At 38.7% G+C, this 21894-nt stretch overlaps 1 protein-coding gene and 1 long non-coding RNA gene across 6 annotated transcripts in view; one reads left to right on the forward strand and one right to left on the reverse strand.

The window, feature by feature from the left end:
- The window catches only part of ITGA6 (integrin subunit alpha 6), a 40156-nt gene extending 21645 nt beyond the window's left edge, over positions 1 to 18511 (forward strand). The window contains exons 6-26 of one of the 3 annotated variants that reach the window (XM_052674632.1): positions 742 to 858; positions 1847 to 2057; positions 2499 to 2692; positions 2829 to 2917; positions 3678 to 3805; positions 5309 to 5404; positions 5811 to 5872; positions 7191 to 7348; positions 8101 to 8256; positions 8770 to 8885; positions 9547 to 9736; positions 9821 to 9904; positions 10091 to 10170; positions 10329 to 10406; positions 10503 to 10605; positions 11037 to 11210; positions 12169 to 12267; positions 12633 to 12743; positions 12823 to 12921; positions 13260 to 13385; positions 16394 to 18511. In XM_052674632.1, the coding sequence (XP_052530592.1) occupies positions 742 to 858; positions 1847 to 2057; positions 2499 to 2692; positions 2829 to 2917; positions 3678 to 3805; positions 5309 to 5404; positions 5811 to 5872; positions 7191 to 7348; positions 8101 to 8256; positions 8770 to 8885; positions 9547 to 9736; positions 9821 to 9904; positions 10091 to 10170; positions 10329 to 10406; positions 10503 to 10605; positions 11037 to 11210; positions 12169 to 12267; positions 12633 to 12743; positions 12823 to 12921; positions 13260 to 13385; positions 16394 to 16552 (2630 nt within the window). In that variant the 3' untranslated portion in view covers positions 16553 to 18511. Of the gene's footprint in view, positions 1 to 741; positions 859 to 1846; positions 2058 to 2498; positions 2693 to 2828; positions 2918 to 3677; positions 3806 to 5308; positions 5405 to 5810; positions 5873 to 7190; positions 7349 to 8100; positions 8257 to 8769; positions 8886 to 9546; positions 9737 to 9820; positions 9905 to 10090; positions 10171 to 10328; positions 10407 to 10502; positions 10606 to 11036; positions 11211 to 12168; positions 12268 to 12632; positions 12744 to 12822; positions 12922 to 13259; positions 13386 to 14800; positions 14931 to 16393 lie in introns of all 3 variants that reach the window. The other 2 variants (XM_052674631.1, XM_052674630.1) reach the window with 2 other exon arrangements.
- LOC128076700 (uncharacterized) overlaps positions 1 to 21894 on the reverse strand; it is a 29485-nt gene that overhangs the window by 5337 nt on the left and 2254 nt on the right. Inside the window, exons 2-4 of one of the 3 annotated variants that reach the window (XR_008204622.1) lie at positions 16310 to 16445; positions 13863 to 14239; positions 2656 to 2779 (exon numbers count right to left, since the gene is read on the reverse strand). This is a non-coding gene — a long non-coding RNA (uncharacterized LOC128076700). Of the gene's footprint in view, positions 1 to 2655; positions 2780 to 12141; positions 14240 to 16309; positions 16446 to 21894 lie in introns of those variants that run through there. The other 2 variants (XR_008204623.1, XR_008204621.1) reach the window with 2 other exon arrangements.

Consider the following 21894-nt stretch of genomic DNA (forward strand, 5'->3'; position numbering starts at 1 on the left):
TGAGGAATGTTTATGTTTTGTGTGTGTGTGTGCACGTGTTCCAGAGGAGAGTCTTGAGCTTTGTGCAAACACAAAAGCAAAAATACATCCTTAGGGTAATGAATATTCCTGTACATTCGTGAGATAAATTGGTAAAGAGAGTAGGTTACTCTCCATTTTTTAGAATGCCTCTGTGCAGCGTGTAAAGAACATTTCTGCTCTAGTAGAGGTTTTTTGTGCTATACTGATCTAGTGCTTTTGGCTTTGACAGCAGATACAATTTTGTAACTCATAGCTGGAATTTCTGTGTTAATAATGAGAAGTTGAACAAATGGGAAAGATGTTAATATGAAAGCAAGCTGAGTAAAGAGTCAACTTAGAGCTGCATGTCTATTAGCAGAAATAATCTTGAGCTAAATGTGAGCAGTGGTTCCTGGGTGTAAAAAATTCCAAGGGCTTATTTCAGAAAGGCAAACTGATAGCCTTTTCATGTGGGAGAGTAGCACTGTAGTGGTGTCTTTCGCTGTAAACAGTTTACTGTGTGTCTACTAAACTGAACTTTTGCAATTTCATAATAAATGCAGTGTTGCATTTATCTAACTGTAAATGCTGTCTTTGATTTGTTGTAATCAAAACTACTTGAAGGCAAGGCCGGCATTCCCTTGCATAGCTGTTCCTTGTATTTAGACAGTAAATATATGTGGTTATGGCTGCTGTGCTCAACGATTTTGTCTTTTCAATCTTTCACTCATATGTTTACAGGTCTTCTATTTTTGACAGCAGTATCTGATACTCATCCAGATCAGTTTGTGTACAAAACGTTGCCTCCCAGCATACAGGTGGACAAATCAGTGGATGTAATGATGAATAGCTACTTAGGTTTGTGACCACCTGAGGTGGCAGCATCTGGTCACGCAATCTTCAGACCTTTAACATGATATTCTCCTTTCCATTCTCATTACAAATACATTGCAAGTAAAAGCATGTGACAGCAGGGATTCAGATGAAGAGTAACTTGTAAAATAAGCTGGCTTCAGAGAAGCACTGATTTGTGATGCATTTCTCCAAACCCTCTCATCTCTCCCACAAAGTGGACTCCTCTTCCTGATTTTTTTGAAACTGTCTCATTGTGAATTGCTGTAATTGAGAATTTCAATAGTAGTGGTGAAGTATTTGAAAAGGGAGATTACCATCTGCTGGCTGCTATTTTCTTCCTTGCAGTGTGCATCATCTCACTTTGAGCTTTATTGGCTATGTCGGTATATGCATTATGTTGTTTTTGTTCCGTTTTTAATGTACTTTTAAATCTATTAACTTTTATAAAGATACTTGAGATTAAATTCATTCAGACGTGTCCACTAGAGCCACAATAAATTAAAGTTGCCAATTTCACCACTACTGGATAAAGGGATTCTCAACTACTGTATTACATCATTTAATGTCAAATGTTAAGCATGGACAGTACATCTTGCATGCTTGTAACAGAGTTTATTGACTTGTACGTAGAAGTTTTATAATGATTTTCTTGAAGGTGCAGTACTCAAGCTATATTCAAGTGGTAATGTTTAGTCCTTTCTAAGCCAATATGTTTAAAAAAAAATTATCTTGTATTTACTGTCTGCAAAATGGAGACCTGAGCAACGAAATAGTGTATTTTGTGGGGGAGATAACTTAAATGGAATACATTGAAAGAGTGTAATCTTATAAACATGCATTCACCAGTTCAAAGAGAAACACGGAACTGCCAGAATATCATACTCTGTTTTAGAAAACTTCTATCCAATATGCCACTTTAATATAGTAGGGTTATTTATTTTTCTTGTTAACAATACGAGCACTAAGTTGTTTGTTTCTTTCTCTGTTAAAGGTTTCTCCTTGGACTCTGGTAAAGGAATCGTCTCCCAAGATGAGATGACTTTTGTGTCTGGTGCACCAAGAGCCAACCATAGTGGAGCAGTTGTTCTACTGAAAAAAGAGAAAAATCAGAGGGCGCTTACTCTGGAGCACATGTTTGAAGGAGAAGGGCTGGCCTCTTCTTTTGGTTATGATGTGGCTGTTGTGGATCTCAACAGTGATGGGTATGGCCTTGGTTAACTCATGCTGCCTATACAGGGTAACAGACTGACTCATTCCTGCTTTGGCTTTTACATTTGAAGTGTAAAGAACAATCTTACATGTTTTGCTGGAGGAAATGCTGAGCGTTTCAGAAAGTCATGCAGAACACAATCTATGTTTTTAATTACAGAAATGAGTTGTACTTCAGTTCATAAGATTAGTGTAAGTAAAGAAGAAATGATACCAAAGGAAGATCCAAGAAGTATCTTGTATGTGATGCAGAGAATGTAATTGGCTTGCAGTCTTAGGGGATCCTCTGTCAGCTGTTTTTGCATGACTAGTTGAAAGTACTTTTTGATCACCTCTGTTCAGCAGCAGGTTGACTGATGACCTTGAGACTGCAGTCTCTGTGAGCTCTTTTCACAGTTCTTCAGTACAAGCACTGTTTTTTTCCCTTCTTTAAGATGGCAAGACATTGTTGTTGGAGCCCCACAGTACTTCGATAGAAGTGGAGATATTGGTGGTGCTGTGTACATCTACATTAACCAGCGAGGCAAATGGGAAGGAGTAAAACCTGTTCGCTTAAATGGGACCACTGACTCGATGTTTGGTCTTGCAGTTGAAAATGTCGGGGACATTAATCAGGACGGATATCCAGGTGAGTGAAAACCAACTAACAGGGGAACGCGCGTGATTTTTGTGCTAGCGCCTCACTTTGAACAGTTGTCTTTATCACAACTGAAAGCTGCAGAAAGAATAAGAATTATTTATGTACTGCAACTTATTTTCAACAGATATTGCAGTAGGAGCTCCGTATGATGGTTTTGGCAAAGTATATATTTATCATGGATCCAAGAATGGAATAAATACAAAACCTGCACAGGTAATGATAACTTCTACTGTATATAATTACTCTTGCACAAAATTAAGGGAATGATGGGGCTCTGTATCTTTTCCCTTTCCATTATTGTAATTGGGTGGTGGATATGCACAGTGATTTACAGGAACCTTCAAAGATTGCAATGCTGACCAAAGGAATTAGGTGTTATTTATTTTTTAATGTGCATTTTTCTCCCTGGGACAGTCCGTTGGTACCAATAACACAAAGAAAAGTGAAAGAATTTGTAGATGCACAAGTTTTTTCTTTTTGAGAAATTCTGGGATATAGTTCCTTGCCCTCGATTCAGATAAAATGCTCACGTTAATGAAGAGTTTTTGCTTTAGAAATAACTATACATATTGTTTTTTCTCTTCTTCTGGAGATACTGTTTTCTTCATTTTTATCTTCCATGACTTCCTCCTTTCCTTTTTTCATATCATTTGTTTGTGCCTTTTTTTTCCTTGAGGACCACTATGTGCAGTTAGCAAGGTGAGAAGGGAACTTAATTATACTTTCTAGAATACTGTTAGAATATTTTCTAGAGTATGTTTTTAAGTTTCAAGTGCCTAAACTGCCTAAATATTACAAGTAAAGAATGGATGGGCAAAATTTCTATACAAAGGAGATCGTCTTAGGACTTCAGGGTTGTTTATATGAAGATGGAAGTTTTCTTTTTTGTTCCATAAGGTAATGATGTTCACTTAAGTATTTCACTTTCACAGCTTTTCAGTGTCTGAATTCCCTCAATCTGTTTGCTCTTTAGATTCTTGATGGTGAAAAAACAGGCACCAATTTCTTTGGTTACTCTATTGCTGGAAACATGGACCTGGATAAAAATTCCTACCCTGATATTGCTGTTGGTTCCCTTTCAGATTCTGTATCTGTGTTCAGGTATTACGTTACAGGACTGTAATTATACCAAGACTTTCAGTTTTCTTAAAACAAACTGCTTAGAAATAACGAAATAGATGTTTGGCCTGGAGTGTATTTTTGCTGTTGGAAGTTGGAAATTCTGAGAAAAAAATATCCATGGATTGATTTGTTACTTCATTCCCTGTTCCTTCTTGAGAAGCTACCTTCTGATTAGAGCAGGCTAAGAGGGCGAATGTGTGCAGTTGCTGTGGGATGCTGATGTGCGTTACTGCTATTGTATAACTGCAATCCTACTTTATTTAAGATAGAACAAGATAAAGGAAAACCTTACTTCCACACTGAGACTTAAAAGTGCTGAGGCTGTGGTGGGGTCTGTGAAACAGCACTGAAGAAGCACTGCAGCCAGGATCCTGTTTGATTTCCCTAGCACAGGCCTTAATTAAGGATGTACCAGGATGACCTTATGGTCTTTTACAGACCAGTTTTTCTTTTAATGTTACTGTTAAGCTGAATTCACTAGTAATGAGCAGGAAGAGGACTCTCTCTTCCTCAGAGCAGTGAATCCTGTATGAAGTTTGAGGCTTTGGTGGTGATTATTAGGTCTCAATAAGGGAGGGGTGGAACTGCCAAACTGGTTATCCTAATTTTGGTGGTGAAAAGAAGTCTGCCCTTCAGGGAGAATTGCCTTTCCTACAATCTTTTGATGATCCTGTCTCTAAGGTGTATGGAATCTGTGTGTGTAATTGGAATGCCTTTAAATACACCGAAACAGTGTATAACAAAAGCAGCACATATTGCTTGTGGAAGGGAATAAACTAGGTGGAATGGACACTCAGTAGATTATTAAATGCTCTATTTAGTCAAAAGAAGCTTTAATTATAATGGCATTACAAAAAAAAACTTGTACAAGTGAGAACTGAACTTCTATGCTTATGAACAGCAAAGTCTGATGAAAAGGGTGAGGTGGCTTGTTTGGACTCTAGTTTAAACAGCTGCCTTTTCTTATCCCCCATCCAAAAAGGGAAAGAAAGGAAAAGTTGCAAGGCTAAATCATGACTGTAGTCTGCATGCGAGGAGTCAGGATATAAAAGCATTGTTTCCCCTAGCCATCCAGGCTCCACATTAAAGCTGTTTTGGACATTAATCTGAATGAACTTTAGTACCTACAGTTGCTCACAAGGGCCGAATTACCACTGGTATGGGAACCATCGCTTTGAATTTCCTGTGTGTGTATAAAATAACAACCATAACATTGCATTAATGTACCCTGCTCCCTCATTAGGCATTTCCTACTCACTGTTGTAGCCACTTACTCTGCCTTGCTTAGCTTAGCTTTAAATTGTTTTGTTTCTTGCCATTATGAAAGCCAAACCCTGTGTTTCTTGGGGTGCCTTTGCTGTAAATCAGTGCAGGCATAGAGACATCTGGATTCATAAACTGTTGCATTAATTCTAACTGAAGCTCTTCCTTATTTTACCTTTTCTTTTCATTCCTTTTTTTTTTTTCTTCCTCCAAATAAAGATCTCGACCTGTCATAAGCATTACAAAAAGCATTACAGTACAGCCTGACAAACTTGACCTAAAGAAAAAGAACTCTGAAGACCCCAGTGAAATATGGTAATGTTTGAGTTGTTCTGTCAGAAGTTGTGGTGTATTGACATTTCTGTTAGATTCGTTCAGTCGGTTGCTGTTAGAGTGGGGGGGATATGATGGCCAATCAGTGTCGCTTTGCCACTTAGGACTGTTAACATTTAGGTGTGTTATTAGGTGTGTTAAGGTATCTTAACTTGAACAGCTTTCTCATGAATAGAGATGTAAAAGCAAATTCCAGAAAAAAATTTTTCTAATTGCTCATTAAACATTTTTTACTTGCTTTGCTAATTCAGTTTAGTAAGCAGCAAATGATTGTTCTAGCATGAAAAGCAGAGTCATAGAACTCATAACATAATTCAGTGGACTATTAAAACTTTCCAGTCCATTGGACCGTGTCTTATTAATTTTAATTTCTCTGCACTTTTTACAGGATGGATGTGAAAGCATGTTTTCAGTATACTGCAAACCCTCGTAATTTAAATCCAAGAATAAGTAAGTTTTAAAGAGAAATAATTTTAATCTTTGTCATCGTGTGTGTATGCATGTGTATATATATATGTATACATAAAACTTAAGGTGGTATTGTGGAAGAATGGTACTTAAAACACAACGACAGGTTTAAAATGGGACTTAGTACTAAGGCCAGTCAGCTGTGCAGTGTTTGTATTTGGAGCAGCACGTAGTGTCTGGTGTTAGGAAGTTCTGTGGGCAAAAGACTCAACTGAAACTCTGTAGGTGACATAACTGTGAGTGAGAAATGGCTGCCATACAGACAACAGCCAGTTTGCCTCTCCAGTTTTTGCTTTAAAAAGTAGTTTTAAAGCCCATTTTATTATATGGTTAGTAAGCATTGCTTCTCATTGGACACTTACTCTTCAAGAAGTGTCCCGTATTTGTGTGTATAGCTTTGTGGACATCAGCAACTGAAGTAGTAAGTCTCCGTATTAATAGGAGGCTGGGGGTCTGTATCATAAATGTAGTTAAAAATGTAAAGCATCAGTTTCTAATCTGATAGATTATCCGGGTTTTTTTTTTTTCCTCTTAAGTAGTTACAGTGCTGCTGTTATTACACTTCTGAAAACTGTAGGATTTTGAGAGAAAATAAGAAGAACTTTAAGCCTAACCTCCTCTTCCTCTTGTGGTGTTTGGGTTTTTGAGTTACGTGTAAAATCCATAGAGGTACTTGAATAAGGTGTTGGTCCCTTCAGCAGCCCAAGTGCTTTTAGCATTTGGAAGCCACTCACATGCATGCTCCGAAGGACTGGCAAATTATCTTGGTGAGCACAGAGATGGTTAAAAGATGGACCAAATTCACATCTGTCAAACATGGTATTCCCTGCCTCAACAGACATAGCTAGAAAGCTTGAGAATACCGCTTTCAGTATTCAAATGAACAATGTACCTTGACCTCAAAATCCTGCTGACTACTTAGCTTAGGTACTACCTGGGACAAGACAGAAAGCAAGGACTCATGTCAGAGCATTTATGGTTTCTTATCTCAGCCCTCTACTGGCTCTACAGCATCAATTACAACGGCTCCAGCCAGCTCTAAAAGCTAATAAAGTAACAGGAATTTACTGACCAAAAGGAGGATTTTGTTTGGAAGTTTCCATTGGATACGTGTCCCCTCAGCTAAAGAGGGGTAAAGCAGCAGATGGAGATGGTTCTGTAAATAACTGAGAATTTGTGAAACTTAGCACTGGGTGAAGCTATTCTAAAATGTTGCTGTAAAATCATACTTGAATTGTTTTTCTTTGTAACCATGGCAAGGTTTCTTCCTTATAGCAAACTACTTTATTTCTTCGTATAGAGATCAACTATACATTTGAAGCAGAAAATGAGAGGAGACAATTAGGCCTGCCATCTAGGGTACGGTTTAAGGACTATCTGTCTGATCAGTTCACTGCAAGTACCACCCTGATGGGGCAGAACTCCAAACAATGCGTGACAGCCAAGCTTGTTCTGCAGGTAAGGCAGAGTGTTTAATTTTTATTTCATTTATAACAAAACGTGCTCTTCCAGCCTCGTGGTATTTTTGCATGCAACTTAAAAATCACGTGCAATGTAAGGCTTAGAAATGAGAAAAACAGTAGTACTTTACTATTCTCTTCACACATGGTGCTTCCTTTCTTTCAAAGAGCGAATAAAAGTTGCAGCCAGTGCAGTGTGCTGTGGAGGTCAAGAGAGCCGAACCAATTCAGAACAATGGAGAGTCAACAAATGCTAAAAATTGAGAGCTATTGGAAGCCACAGAATTAGTGGTAGAATTTAACGGTGTGACTGACTAGGGAAAGGATTTCAAGCCATGGGTTTTAGATGGCTTGAATGGGCACAACAGGAAAACTTGATCTGCACTGTCTTCTCACTTTGCTACTATGCTGACCCCTAAAGGCAGCCACTGTTCTAGTGTGTTATTTTATTGTAGCAGGTTTCATTTGCCTGAGTTACTATTTGTCATTCCTAGTAATTCCTAACTCTAAGAGAAATAATCAGATCAGGAAGCCAGAAAAAAAGATACAGTAAGGCTGGGATTTGTTGTGTTCATGCATATTTTTAGAAAATTACGTGTTTCTAAATAGTGAATAGTTGTAATACTGCAAAATGTAGCAAAGGAGGTGTTGCTTTACTACTTGTTCTAGAACGTGTATCAAATGGTAGTCTTGAGGTTGTTTTTCTTCTCTACACTATATGCTAACTATGACATTTGAAATTTTTATCAGGAAAAAATTAAAGATAAGCTGCGCCCAATTCCTATAGCAGTCAGTGTTAATATTGCTGGCCTGGAGTCTGGCTCATCATCCACCAGAAAAGAGAGAGCTCTTCCGGACCTTATACCAATACTAAATTCAAATGAGTCTGAAACAAAGATAACAAAGGTAAGCCTTTAATATCATATTTTCCTAGAAATTTGTGCTGTGAAAGTCACCGAATGCTAAAGACTATAGAAAACTAAATTGTGACCAAAGGAAATAAGTGGTGTGGCTCTGGACTGGCTTATGTTTTGTGCTTTGTTATGAATGTGTTTCAAAATGTTCTGAATTTAGTCCTGCATTTCTTTTGTTAAAAAAGAGAAAATCATATGGCTGTTAGGCTTTTTCTATTCCCCTTTCCTTCCCAACATGTCAAGGAGGGAAGTACGCTTTTAAATAAGAATGGGAATCTTTCATCTTTTGCAGTGCAGACTTATCCCACATAACCAGAACAAAAAAAACCATGCAACCTAATTCCTGCATGGACAGGATGCTGTATCAGCATTAGAGCTCTGCATCACTGACATATCTGGGAAAGTTACTGAGTTCCCTGTAGCTGCTTTATGCGCTGCACGTCAGAAATCAGATTTTAAGCTAATGCCATGTGGCATGCAATAAAAGTGCTTTGGTTTTATTTAGGTGGAGTTCTTGAAAGAAGGATGTGGAGAAGACAATGAATGTCACAGCAATCTGAAACTTCAGTACCGGTTTTGCACTAGAGAAGGAAATGAAGACAGATTTACCTATTTGCCAATGTAAGACTTGATTTAGCAGTGACTACTAAAATTCAAATTATTGACAAGTGCTGAAAATAACTTTTTAGACTATTCTGGGAGATGGAACAGCTTTGTTGTGTTGGCCTGGCAAATCGAGTCCTGTGTAGTTGTATCTGTCAAGGTGACAATCATGGGGGAGTGGGTCTGAGCTTTAGAAGAATGATAGTACAGAATCAAATGGTGGATGTAAAGTGGCTGCAACCATGGAGGTTTGCTCTGAAATTTAGAAGATTTCTAACTGCTGGAGAAATGATGACCAGCTTTGCAGTAGATCTGCAGTAGTGTGGTACTATTAACTGTGTAGTTACAGTATGCTCTTGTCCAGTAGCCTAAGGAGCAGTTAAGAGAAGTTAATGGCAAAATTGTTACGCTGTAACACAAAGCCAGCATCCCATTGCACGCCTCCTTCTTGGAGGGCCAGTGGTACTACAAAGGAGATGTGAAAAAGAAAACACAGAAGGAAGTAGTCAGCCTTTTGCCAAGGGTGCCACACAAATACTGTGACCATTCCTGTGTTTATGTTCTTTACAGTAATTTTTCACTAAGAGAGAGAAATGGTTTGGGTAAACCATAGTAAGAAACAAACTTTGAAACACATTTGTTTCCCTTATGCACAGCTCTGTATATTCTGTTTCTGCAGTGAAAACGGCATTCCAGTGCTTGTTTTAAAAGATCAGAAAGATATTGCCCTGGAAATAACAGTGACGAATAATCCATCTGATGCAAGAAATCCACAGAAAGATGGAGAAGACGCATACGAAGCTAAACTAATTGCAACTTTTCCAGATAGTCTGACCTATTCTGCATTCAGGGAGATGAGAGGATATCCTGTAAGTGTTTTTAAGAGAAAGGGTATTCAAATTTTAAAATGTTTTTAGCGTAAATTGAATTACAAATGTGTTCTGTTTATTCAGGAAAAACAGCTCACGTGTGGTGCTAACCAAAATGGCTCTCAAGCGGAGTGTGAACTTGGAAATCCATTCAAGAGAAATTCCAATGTGAGTTGCACTTACTTTACTCAAGCTATACAACTTGATTCCCGGCTGCAGTCTTTCAAATTTTCTGTGTCATAACTGGAAATTTGGCCTAGATTTGTCTTTTTAACTTTAGAATTTGATGGTGTGTTACTATAATATTGCATACATTAACATCTTTTTTAAAATGTTCACGTTTCCTGGATGCAGGTAACCTTTTATCTGATCTTAAGTACCACTAAAGTGAATGTTGATACAACAGACTTGGACATTAACCTCAAGCTGGAGACGTAAGTATTCTCTGTGCGTGTGTTTGTGTGCATTATATTTTGACATATGGCCGTAAACATTTTGAATTAGTGGTTTTATTTATAAAAGCAATTTAACAGTAAAATGAAAAACTTCTAAACTTGTAAAAATCAGCAGCGTTGTTTCTTTTCCATTGTAGAACAAGCACTCAAGTAAACTCAACTACAATTACAGCTAGTGCTAAAGTGGTTCTTGAACTGCTTTTGTCACTCACTGGGTAAGTTTGATAGCAGAACAGGGGTGCAGGGTGGGGGGAGAACACCTCTGCTGCAGACTTCATTACAACCTGATTTGTTTCCTTGTTCCTGAATAGAGTGGCTAAGCCTTCTCAGGTATATTTTGGAGGTAACATTGTTGGTGAGAGTGCTATGAAATCTGAAGATAATATTGGAAACCTCATAGAGTATGAATTCAGAGTGAGTAATTTAGAGCAGTTTCTCTTTTTATGTGTATTAATTCTCAAAAACATTGCTGGATTTAAAAATGGATTTTCCCGAACTGCGGGAGCAAGATCTGTTTATCTTTCTGTGTTGAAAGCTTGTCATAAACTTGGAGTTTGCTACAGTTGTGTAGATAAATGATTTGTTAAGTCTAAATAGTGGGTGTTTCATATGAAGACAGACTTCTAAACATCAGCAGCTTAATGTTATGAATTTCTGATCTTATAAGCTTGCCATTTAGTTGCCTTCCAGATGTGCTAGCTTTCATATACATTTTGTCTTTTAAGGGTTTTCATTGTCTTTTAGTGGCTTTCTAATTTCCTGTTATCTGCATGACTCCAAGTCAGTAATGGTGATAAATCTCTTCGGAACAGATTGCACAACTTAAAGGAAGTTTATTTTCACAGGTAACCAACTTGGGCAGGCCACTGAAAACATTTGGTACAGCTTCCCTGGACATCCAGTGGCCAAAAGAAATTAGTAATGGTAAATGGCTGCTGTATCTGATGAAAATAGACTCCAAGGGCTTGGAAAAGATTTCCTGTCAACCACAGAATGAAATCAATTTTTTGCACGTTGCGGTATGTTATCCTATCTTCTTGTGTTCACTAATGGCTTCACCATTAAAACACCACAGCATGTGGTAACAGAGTGTAAAAGCTTACCTCCAGAAGGAATTTTTTTTGTCTCAGGAAAGTTGTAGGCACAGTACGTAAACAATATGTAAGGGGCTAAACTTGTTAAGAGACTTGGTAAAATAGATAATGAGGTAAGCTGGAGGACAGATGCTATGTCTTGGTGATTATATCTGCACTGGTACCTTTGGCTCTCACAGGATGAAACTGTTCTTAGCTTTAATGCTTTTCATCAACGTTACTGAAATCTGTTTATTTTCCTACATGGAAAAATAAAAAGTAATTGTTGGCCCAGTACGAGGGGGAATTCCCTGTACTTTTTTGAAAGAGAAAGAGCTTGCACTTACTTGTAGTGTATTTCTTGAAAACAAATACATTTATCTAACAGGAGTTTCATTATGCCAACCTAGCAAGCTTTTCTAATCCCCCTGAGCCCTCATTTTCACTGTTTTTCATGTAATCTCAAGGTCATCTGGAAGAAGTTGTAATTGTAGCTACTAAAACTGCATGTACTTAAACCTATTCTTATCCGTTGATCATTACTAAACTTTCTGTGAGTAATCAGTGTATATTTCAAAAAAAAAACCAAGCCAGTGTGTATTGACCATATCACCTGTAAATCTATTAGCACAGTAACATTGATGCCATATACACAGAACAAAAACAGAAACAGCATGAAAAGCTTTTTACATCTGAAAAAACTCATTGCCATGTCAAAAGAAAGTAGGCAGTTGGCTTTTTAGTGGTTAATCTCAAATTTTCATGGTTCTGTCATTAGCAATGAATGTAGAAAAAGGGGGATATATAACAATATCATACTGATCTAGGAACAAAAGTTATTTCTGTGCCTATATGAAGAGACAGAATTAAGACAGAGTTGTGACAAAAACATTTTATTTTAAAGGAATCCCATAACTCAAGAAGAAAGCGTGAGATTGCAGAGAAGCAGATTACAGACAGCAAAACATTTTCTTTGTTTTCAGAAAGAAAATATAAGACCTTGGTAAGCATACTGCATCTATTAGTCTTGTTGGACATTTCCCTCTCCACTCTTAACAGGGCTTTTTGGAGTTTGACAGTGTGAAAAATGATAGGGCTTTGATTTCTTTGTATCTTAAATCCCAGCATTGATGCTTTTAGAATTTGTTAATTCTTATTTACCTGCTGAGGCGAGAACTATGGAGAAATTCTTTCCTAGTTTTATCTATGCTAAAATAAACACTAATTGCACCTTCATCATAGTTTCCCATTGCTGTTGGCACAAACAGATTTTGGTTCTTGTGCCTAAATACGATGTTTAGAGTCCAATTTTAAATCCTGGTGGAGAACTGTGAAGATGCTTTTACATGTAAAAATTTGTTACTGCAGGACTGCAAGGTGAATGCACGGTGTGTGGACATAAAATGTCCTCTGAAAGGTTTTGACAGCAAGGCATCGATTTTGCTGCGTTCCAGACTGTGGAACAGTACCTTCTTGGAAGTAAGTTCTCTTGCTGTTTCTGAAAGCTTAGAGTTCTTTCCTGTCGTATGTCTAATAACTGTGTTTTATTTTGGAACAGGAATACTCCAAAATGAACTACCTGGACATTCTTGTTAGAGCCTCAATCAGTGTTCCTGCTGCAGCTAAGAATGTCAAACTCACAAATGAAGCTGCTCAGGTAGGTTCAGCACTTAATGCTAGCCACAGATCATGTTATGTTTCCAGCTTATTTCAAAGACTAGAAAAGATAAACTGTTCTAAAGCAAAATGAGCTAATATATTGGATTTTTAAAATCAAGTTTTGAATTTGTGATCCTTTTCACATTCAATTTGGTTGGCAAAACTTGCTGCTATATTGAAACGATACCCCTAGAAACTTTTCTTCAAAAACATTTGGTAAGGAGAGAAGAATGTAGGGAAAAAAAAAAAAAAAAAGGACGATAAATTACAATTTTATATTAAACATGGATGCTTTTGAAATGCTTTTTCAATCTGTTCCTGTTTTCTTTCCTCTAGGTGCGTGTTACAGTCTTTCCTGCAAAACCAGTAGCCCTTTATACAGGAGTGCCTTGGTGGATCATCGCAGTGGCTATTTTTGCTGGAGTACTGATGCTTGCACTCCTAGTATTCTTGTTATGGAAGGTAAGTTTTTACTTATTTGATTATTTCATGTTTCCTGGCATACAGGTGACAAGACAGCAAACAAATTAAGCAAACAGTTAAGTATTTCTGGTTTGCATTTGGGACTCAAAACACAACAAAACAACCCAAAATGTACATTACCTGTATCAGTTTCTCAATTTTTGAACATTTGGTATGAAAATGGTCATATAAGAAAACTCATTTCTATCCTTGGTAGGAAATATTTCTGTTTCTACATCCTCAAAAGGAAATGTCTGAAACTTTGGCCAGACCTCAAAACAGCTGGCCAGAGAGGCTGTAGATACTTCAGTACAGATGGATAATAACTGGGGCTGCTGCGGTTAGCTGTAAAACTTTGTGAACTTTCTACAGATGTTTGAGTAGGGCTTTTTTCTCATGGCATTTCTAATGCTATTAAACTCAAGAGCAGACGGAAAAAAAATTACAACAACAAAAGATGCAGAAATAACACATTACCTGTGTGTTCAGTTTCTTTTGGATGGGCTCCTTATCTTAGAAACCCTGAAGGAGTAAATTCATATTTAAAAGGAAAACTTAAGAATTTGAAAAGAAAAAATGCAAGTATTTTTTAAAACACCTTTGGCATTTTTACAACTAACTGTGTCTCCAAGTAGAATAGGGTAGTTATTTTATTCTTATTACTTACTGGCTTCAGCAGTTACTATAAGTTGATGAGAAAGACACTCATTTAGAAAGAGTGGGTGAAGAGGAATATCTTGTCACTTTCCTTTGGAGCAGGTGGTGTGGTTGTACTTACTGTTTGCTATAGATGACTTCTCATAGGGTACTTTTGGTTTCCTCCTTCTTAAAGAAATGGACAGTCTGCTTCAAATCTAATGAATAATCATTAATGTTTTGGTTGGGCTGTTAGGTTACAACTACTAGTCTTCTACTGCACATGAAAATGCTCTCATAAACACTGAACTTCTTTTGATGACAAAAAATCATCTTATGAAGGACAAACACTGTATGTCATAGGCAATTATAGGCTGGGGATGAGACACATGCTCCTGTTGAACAAGTCAAAACATTTACCCTGTGCATAAATTGGTTTTTGTATAGAGAGCTTTTCTGCTCTTTACAGACAGCTTTAGCTGCTACAGACATGCTGTGTAAGTAGCTTTTCTTCAAAAAACAATGCATTAAAATTTTAAAATTAAACCTCTAAAGTGACATTCCTTACACCCCAGGTTATTTTGCTCTTGTACAGAGCAAGTTAGTCCCAGAAGTTCTCAAATCTAGTAACAATAGCTGACTTTTCTTGTGAAAACTTCCTAAAACGTGAGGCAACCAGCCTGTGAAGGGATTATGGAAAAGTTGTTCTAGTCGGTTCTAATAGGTTTAACTCTTCTTCTGGTCCACTGAAATTGACTAAATACCTTGCTTCCTTGTAGTGTGGTTTCTTCAAAAGAAGTAAGAAAGATCATTACGATGCCACATATCACAAGGCTGAGATCCATGCTCAGCCATCTGATAAAGAGAGGCTTACTTCTGATGCGTAGTATTGATCTACTTCTGTAATTGGTAATTGATGATATTTTTTAATTTTTAGCTGTGGTGGCACATGCTGTGGGTGTGGTGGCTAACGATGAAGCTTTTGCTGCATATTTTCTATTAACTTTTGAATTTCAGACTGTCAGTACTTGCTTACTCTGTTAATAGATTTTCAGCTTTTGGTGTACATAAACACAGGTCCTGACCTTGGTCTAAGAAGCTTTTAGTTCTCTAGAAAACATATGGATCTGTTGCAATTGTTTTTAGCCTTTTTAACTGATGTTTTAACAAGTTGGTTTTTTTAAGCTTTAGAGATGGTAACAATGCAGAGTTAATATTTATTTATTTTGCTTTATTAACCTTTTACTGCATGCTTAAAAATAAAGTTGCTAATAACGAAAGGAATTTTCTTAAATAGAAAGTAATTGCTGTGGAAACACCTAATTTTCCTTCAGTTTGGAAAATACTTTTCTAGAAGAAACTTCTCTGCTGAAGCTACCAGGATGCATGACAACTTACATTCCTTTACTCAACTTTTACTCAAGACAATACATGCACGTACCGGATATTAATTAGAGGTGCTTTGAGATGAGGGGTTGGGAAGGAATTCTTATCTAAAATCTGTCAAAACTGCATGTAATGAAATTTTCATTACGAGATGGACCAAATTTTCAGCTATGCTTTGTTGCTGTTTTTCCTCATAAAAGTTTTTTTTATTGCAGTTTCATTTTTAAACTTTTTTTTTTTTTTAACAAGTCAAAAATGAAACCCGACCTCTTATTATTTTGCTAGTAGTATGTAATCACAGGTTGGCACAATGTCTCGTACTTTCAGTCTTGACTTCAGAAACCTATCAACATGTCAAATGTTTGCCAACCATCATCACTGTACCATTGTGGCCAAAGCTTATTTTATTTTGAATATTCATTTCAGTCTTCAGCTGTTAAAAAAAAAAAATTAGGTTTTATAGCGGTTTCGATTAACAAGAAAACTTTTGGGGCGCAAACAAGGTTTACTGTATTTCATAGAGGGAGGTGTTCAGCAGAGAATATTACAAAATTTAAATTTACGTCTGTTTTTCACTCTGGCAAATTAAGCAAGACTTGTGCTCTAGTACTGTACATGTATGGTTTGTTAAGGTAGTGTAGTAGTGATGGTGCTTTGAAAAGACGACCCCTAGTGTACGCTTTCCTTGAACGCCCTGGGAATCTTTCTACAAGTTTAATGGTAAATCACATCAACATACAGGAAGGTAATGAAGTACACAGCTGCCTTTGATTCAGGAGAAGTAAGCTGAACTGTATGTACATCTTTGCTTAGCATGGAGTTTTCTCGATATATGACAGAACAACTTTAGAGGAAGACTCATGTGGTGTGTTCTAAGTCTGTATTTTGTATTGTTTTCTTACCTTTATGAAGAATGTGTTGCCTCTGTAATTGTAGTACTTCCACAGCAACTTCAGTCTAAACTCTTCTTTTTCTCCTCCCCCCAGTGTGGGTTCTTCCAGCGTTCCAGGTACGATGACAGTGTCCCCCGCTATCATGCTGTAAGAATTCGAAAAGAAGAACGAGAGATCAAAGACGGGAAATGCAAAGATCTTGAAACAAAACAGTGGTTCACAAAATGGAATGAGAATGAAAGTTATTCTTAGGAAAAAGTGGTTTCCCTCCTCAAAGTTCAGATAGAGCATAATGCTTTCATTAATGGTAAACTCGTGGACTTACTAATGGTTCGCGGACCTAGGAACACTATGGACATCTTCACTGTTTGTATGTAGATATTACTACTTATACTGCGGCTTCTGTTTGCACAGTTGAAATTGCTTTGTCAGTCCTTATTGGCACTATTTAATTTCCACTCTGCCTCTTTTTCCCCTCTTTCAAATCTAACTCAGGGTTTAGAAGACACTGTGTTGATTTGGGCTCTCTTTTGCAGAACAGGCAAACCCACTCTGGCAGGCTTTTTCCTGTGCTCCTAATGTTCCTGGGAATGCCAGCAATGCATGATTGAGATCAGCATAAATCCTCCAGCCTTCCCTTGATGCGTGATCCCTTACAAACACACTGGCCTTAACATATGTAGCTCAAGTATCGTCTGAAGACCTGCAAATCTATTTCAGTCATAAGCTTTGCTGCCACAGTAGCTAGGGCTTACAAAAAGCATCCTCTTCAGTTGTATGCACAATAGGTCATGTTGCTCAATTTTTAAAATCAGATTATGTAAATCTTGCTCACAACAAATATACACAGGTTGTTTTTTTGTTAGTTTTTTAAAAAAGAGGCTTGAATATTAGATGTACTTTTTGTATATATATATACATTTTAGTCATTTTTGTATTTATTTTTGTTACCAGTTGTCTTTGACTAACTGTCAGGCCAAAGACTTACCTGAACCTTGAAACCACTGTGCTTATGAACTTCAGAAGATGAGACCTGAGGCTTTCATTGCATTTTAATAAATCACTGAAGGTGCCAATGCTTTCTAAAAATGTAAATATTTATTCCAGTGATGTATGTGAGATTTTTTTTTTCATGATATTTGTAACTTGATCTAATAGGAACTACCAGGTTTTGTAATATGACTTTGTACATTACTTCAGGCTATTAAGCAGTTCAGACACCAAGCATAGGTAGGGTTTTTAAGATACAGTTTTATACTTCACTGGAAATGAGAAGTTCTCTGGAAACAGCTTTCCAGCTTTGTTAAGGACTTCCTGTCTGGAAAAGGGTGTTGACTACTACAGCTGTTACAAAGCACTTGACGAGGCTGTATATGCCTAACTTAACTATGAGGATCTGAGCTGATCCACTTTGAGACTACTGAACCGTGTTGAATACCCCAGCTCTTAAGACAACAGCCACAATGCTGTGCTTATCAGCAATCTAATCATTGATAAAACTATATAAAGAGTTTACCCTTTTTCTTTTGTCCTTATTCCAAAGTACTGGTACTCCTTAAGAATGAAGATTAGTTTGCAGTTGTTTATTCCATATAAACCGAAGTTCTGCTCAAGAAGCATGCATGTTAGTTGTTAGCAGTTTAAACTATGCAAAAACCTCTTGGTACTTTTTCCTCTCAGAGGTGAAAACCTGCAATGAGGGCAGTTGTCAGGTGGCTGATTTCTGCTACTAACTTTTAAGATACTTTTTTAGAAGCTATGCTCACCTACAATGCTATCCTTATAAAAAGGGCAGTAATTTAGTAGGCTCTTCTTCCTCCCACTGAGTAATCTCAGTACACGACCCTGATTTTATGAACCCTGACAAATGCATTTAGCTGCTACTCAATTTTTGAGCTTTCTTAAAAACAGCTTATTCACCGAAAGGCTCAGCAGCATAAGAACCAGGCTAACGAGGTGCTAAGATGCTTGACAACCAACTACCCCCAGCCTCTGATTTAAAAGCAGGTTGTGGCCCTCCCCTGTCAAGACCACGAATGTCTTTGCAGTGCTAAACTGAAAATTATTTTCAATAAGTCACATCACTGGTATACTTCTATTTCAAACGATTTTTTTTTTTTAATACCAGCTAACAATGCTACATCATTCCATTATTAGAAATTACCTGTGGATATTTGTATAGAAGTGTGAAATAAATTTTTAAAAATTAAACATTGTTCTGGTAATTGTGGTTTCTTATCATAATTACATGAGATAGTCACAGCTAGGCTCACCGGTACATCAGAAAGGCAAAGTGAACGTTGCAAACAACATTTGTGCTGTAAATATTGCCGTTCCCCCTAGGAGACCTGCCCCTTGTCACAGGGCAGATAACTCAGTCTCACACCTGCAGGCCAACTGCCACAATTCCTAGCACTGCAGCAGCTGGGCTTAGCAAAACTAGTCAAGGATCTGACCTGCCTCTGTACCTATCAATGAAATCTGCTACTGACCGACAACTACTTGGCCACAGGATCCAGTTTCAATTCAAAAAAGACAGAAAAAACAAAACGACACAGGAAAAAAAGTCTCAAAAGAAACCCTGTGGCTTATCTCTAAATTTAAGACATCAGGTCTTCAAGCTGCTTTGCTGAAAGGAAATCATAGAATTCAAAAAGTTAGAAAATACTACTGAGATCATCTAGTGCAACCATCGCCACCATGCCCACTACCCCACGTTCCCACATGCCACATCTACTCTTCTTGAACACCTCCAGGGATGGCGACTCCACTGCCTGCCTGGGCCACCTGTTTCAATACCTCACCACTCTTCCAAGAGAAGAAATTTTTCCTAATATTCCCCTGGCACAACTGAAGACAATGACAATCCCTCTTGACCTATTGCTGTTAGCTAGGAGAAGAGGCCAACCACAAACTCCTCTGAGGTCACTGTAGAGAGTGACAAGTTTCCTGAGCCTCCTCCTGGACAGTCTCAGTTCCTTGGCTGCCCCTCTCAAGTCTTGTGCTCCAGACTCTAAATCAACTTCATTTTGAAGCAGAGCCCTGAAGGTCAGAAGGACACATACTAGACAAAAACAAATAACCAACCAAACAAAAATACCACCAAAGAAAGAAACAAACAACACCCCAAAACAGTGTTTGTTGTTACAGAGCTAGCTCTGCAGCTAGAGCTAGAAATTGCTGCTCTTGAATCACGTCAAAGATACAATATTACTGCAGGCAGGCTGCTTCCACAACTAAATCCACAAACATTTGTCCACAACAAGAAACAACAGATTTGGAGGAACAGTTAAAATGACCTGTACTGTGTATACACATACAACATAGGTTTTAACATAAATAGAAACATCATAGTTGAACCAGCATTCTATATATTCATGCTACACACACAGATACTAGCTATCGTGAGTATATACGCTGGAGTGCCACAGATGGTGGCGTATGTATGGTAGCACAAGTGTACAGAATTTGTACTCATACACAGATAGTTGCATCTGTATATGCAATGCATCTATATGAATATATATACATACACAAGGCTTAACACTTGTGCACACTGTATAGCCTGAGGTACATGACTGAAATCCTAGTGAACCACAGCACTTCACTTATGGTTAACCCACAGCACGGCAGACACAGCTTCCATCAGACTCTTTCAAAGGACGGGGCCGTGCTGGCACAACATGTTGTGGAGGGCAGCTGATAGGTGGGAGAAGAGCAGGTGCAGGGCACTCCAACAAACACCTCAGGCATCACAATGTAAGCTGAGGTGAAAGCCTTTGAAGATTCTGACCTGACACGCTGCAGTGCTATTCCTGCACCAGTGTATCTGAACTAAAAAAACTAAAAATCCAGAACGCTCAGAGCCAGAAAACTGCTGGCCCACAAACATGAGGCACTTTGGGGAACAGAGGGGGTCAGGAGCCTGGACCAGCAGCACAAGGCCAGATATCCCCTATAGAGACCCTGCCCGGTGCAAACCAGAGCAGTTGCTCAGGCCCAGGGCGGCTCTTAAACATCTCCAGAGACAAACTTCTGCAGCCTCTCTAAATGAGGAACCCACGACAGTGGCTGACCAACCTCACAGGAGAAGTCTTCCTACATTTAAGGGGGATTTCCTCCATACAGCGGCCCTGTTGCCAGTCAGTGCTTTTATGTGGCTTGGCCTCCATAGTGCCCAATTTAGCAGGAACTTGCATGCTCTCAGGATCAATCCCAATCCTGCTCTCCCCGGCCTGAGTACCCCTGCTCCAGCTGCTTCTCGCACGCATGTTACTCCCAACTGCTCACTCCTCACAGCCCTCATTGCTCTGTGCAAGGAGCCTCCAGTGCCCCACATCCTCCTCTCAGCGTGAAGCAGCTGCTTACTGCCAGCCTATTTCTAAGGAACACGAAGCACTGCACTGCCCACGTTGCATTACTACACCCCGTGCACAGCCAGCTGTGATCCTCACAAGAAAGCAGCAGTGCTTCACCTCTCCTCAAACCCACAAAAACAAGGGTGCAACTGCAGTGCAAGCTTTGTTTTTCCGATGGAGACACCCACCATCAATTCCAATTTCTGCTTTCTGACCCTGACTCACATGGATGTGGCAAAAATTCACAAACTCGAATTTAATTGCATACTGGATAAAGAGACACAAAGATATCCCTGTGCTCTCCTTGAACCATAGGTAATTTGATACAAATTCATACAGATGACACTCCACATTTTAGATCAACCTTACTGCTATTTTTTATACACTTTTAATTCGACTTGTGTAAAAAAGTAAGGGATGAAATCCACTATAAGTCAACAGAAACTCCATGAAACGTTCCTAGCATAGCAAAAGCAAGGAAGGTTACAGATAAAAATGTGAGAGCAAAGACAAACCTTTGTGCAGAGCAAGTGCACCAGCTGAAAAACCAGCTGTGAGCTTCCTGCAGCTTCCAGGTGAGCTCTGAGGAAGAACACAGGACTGTGACTGTTGTCCTCTGAGCTGCTGCACTGGGACAATGGGAAGAGTCCTGCAGACAGCCCTGAGCACCATGAGGTCTCCAAGTGGGCTCTAAGGAAGAAGGCAGGACTGGGACTGGTGTGCACTGAGCTGTGCCAGAACAAGAGAAAAAGGCCAACTGATGGCCCCGAGTGCCCTGCGGCACTCCAGGTAGAGTCAGAGAAGCTCCAAATGCAGCTGTTCCTTTATAGAAGCAGAGGACCGTGATTTGCATGGGAAGAAGGGTTGACAATCAGCATGAAGGCTCACTCCAGTTGCTCCTTCAAGACTTTTTTACAAGTTTGGACCATAAACCATTTAGAAGGACAATACAAAATCATAATTGTAATAAAAAAGCTAAACCAGTAAATATGTCTTCATTTTTGGTACAGTAGTAGTGTGCACTGGGACTACTGTGACCCCTCTTGTTCTCCCCAGCACCAAATGATTTTGCCCTCTGGGGTGACAGCCCAGCCAGCAGCCCCGGGCACACAGCAGCCCAGGGAAGACTGTGGGCTTGGCCTTTGCTCAGCCCTGGGCACACAAGGCTAAGGGGAGCTGTAGGGCAGCAAAGGTGCCCCCTCCATGTCCCCAGTGGTCTATGCAACTGCAGGAACT

This window comes from Tympanuchus pallidicinctus, unplaced genomic scaffold, assembly GCF_026119805.1.
Source record: "Tympanuchus pallidicinctus isolate F22 unplaced genomic scaffold, pur_lepc_1.0 scaffold15, whole genome shotgun sequence".
Taxonomy (NCBI): Eukaryota; Metazoa; Chordata; class Aves; order Galliformes; family Phasianidae; genus Tympanuchus; species Tympanuchus pallidicinctus.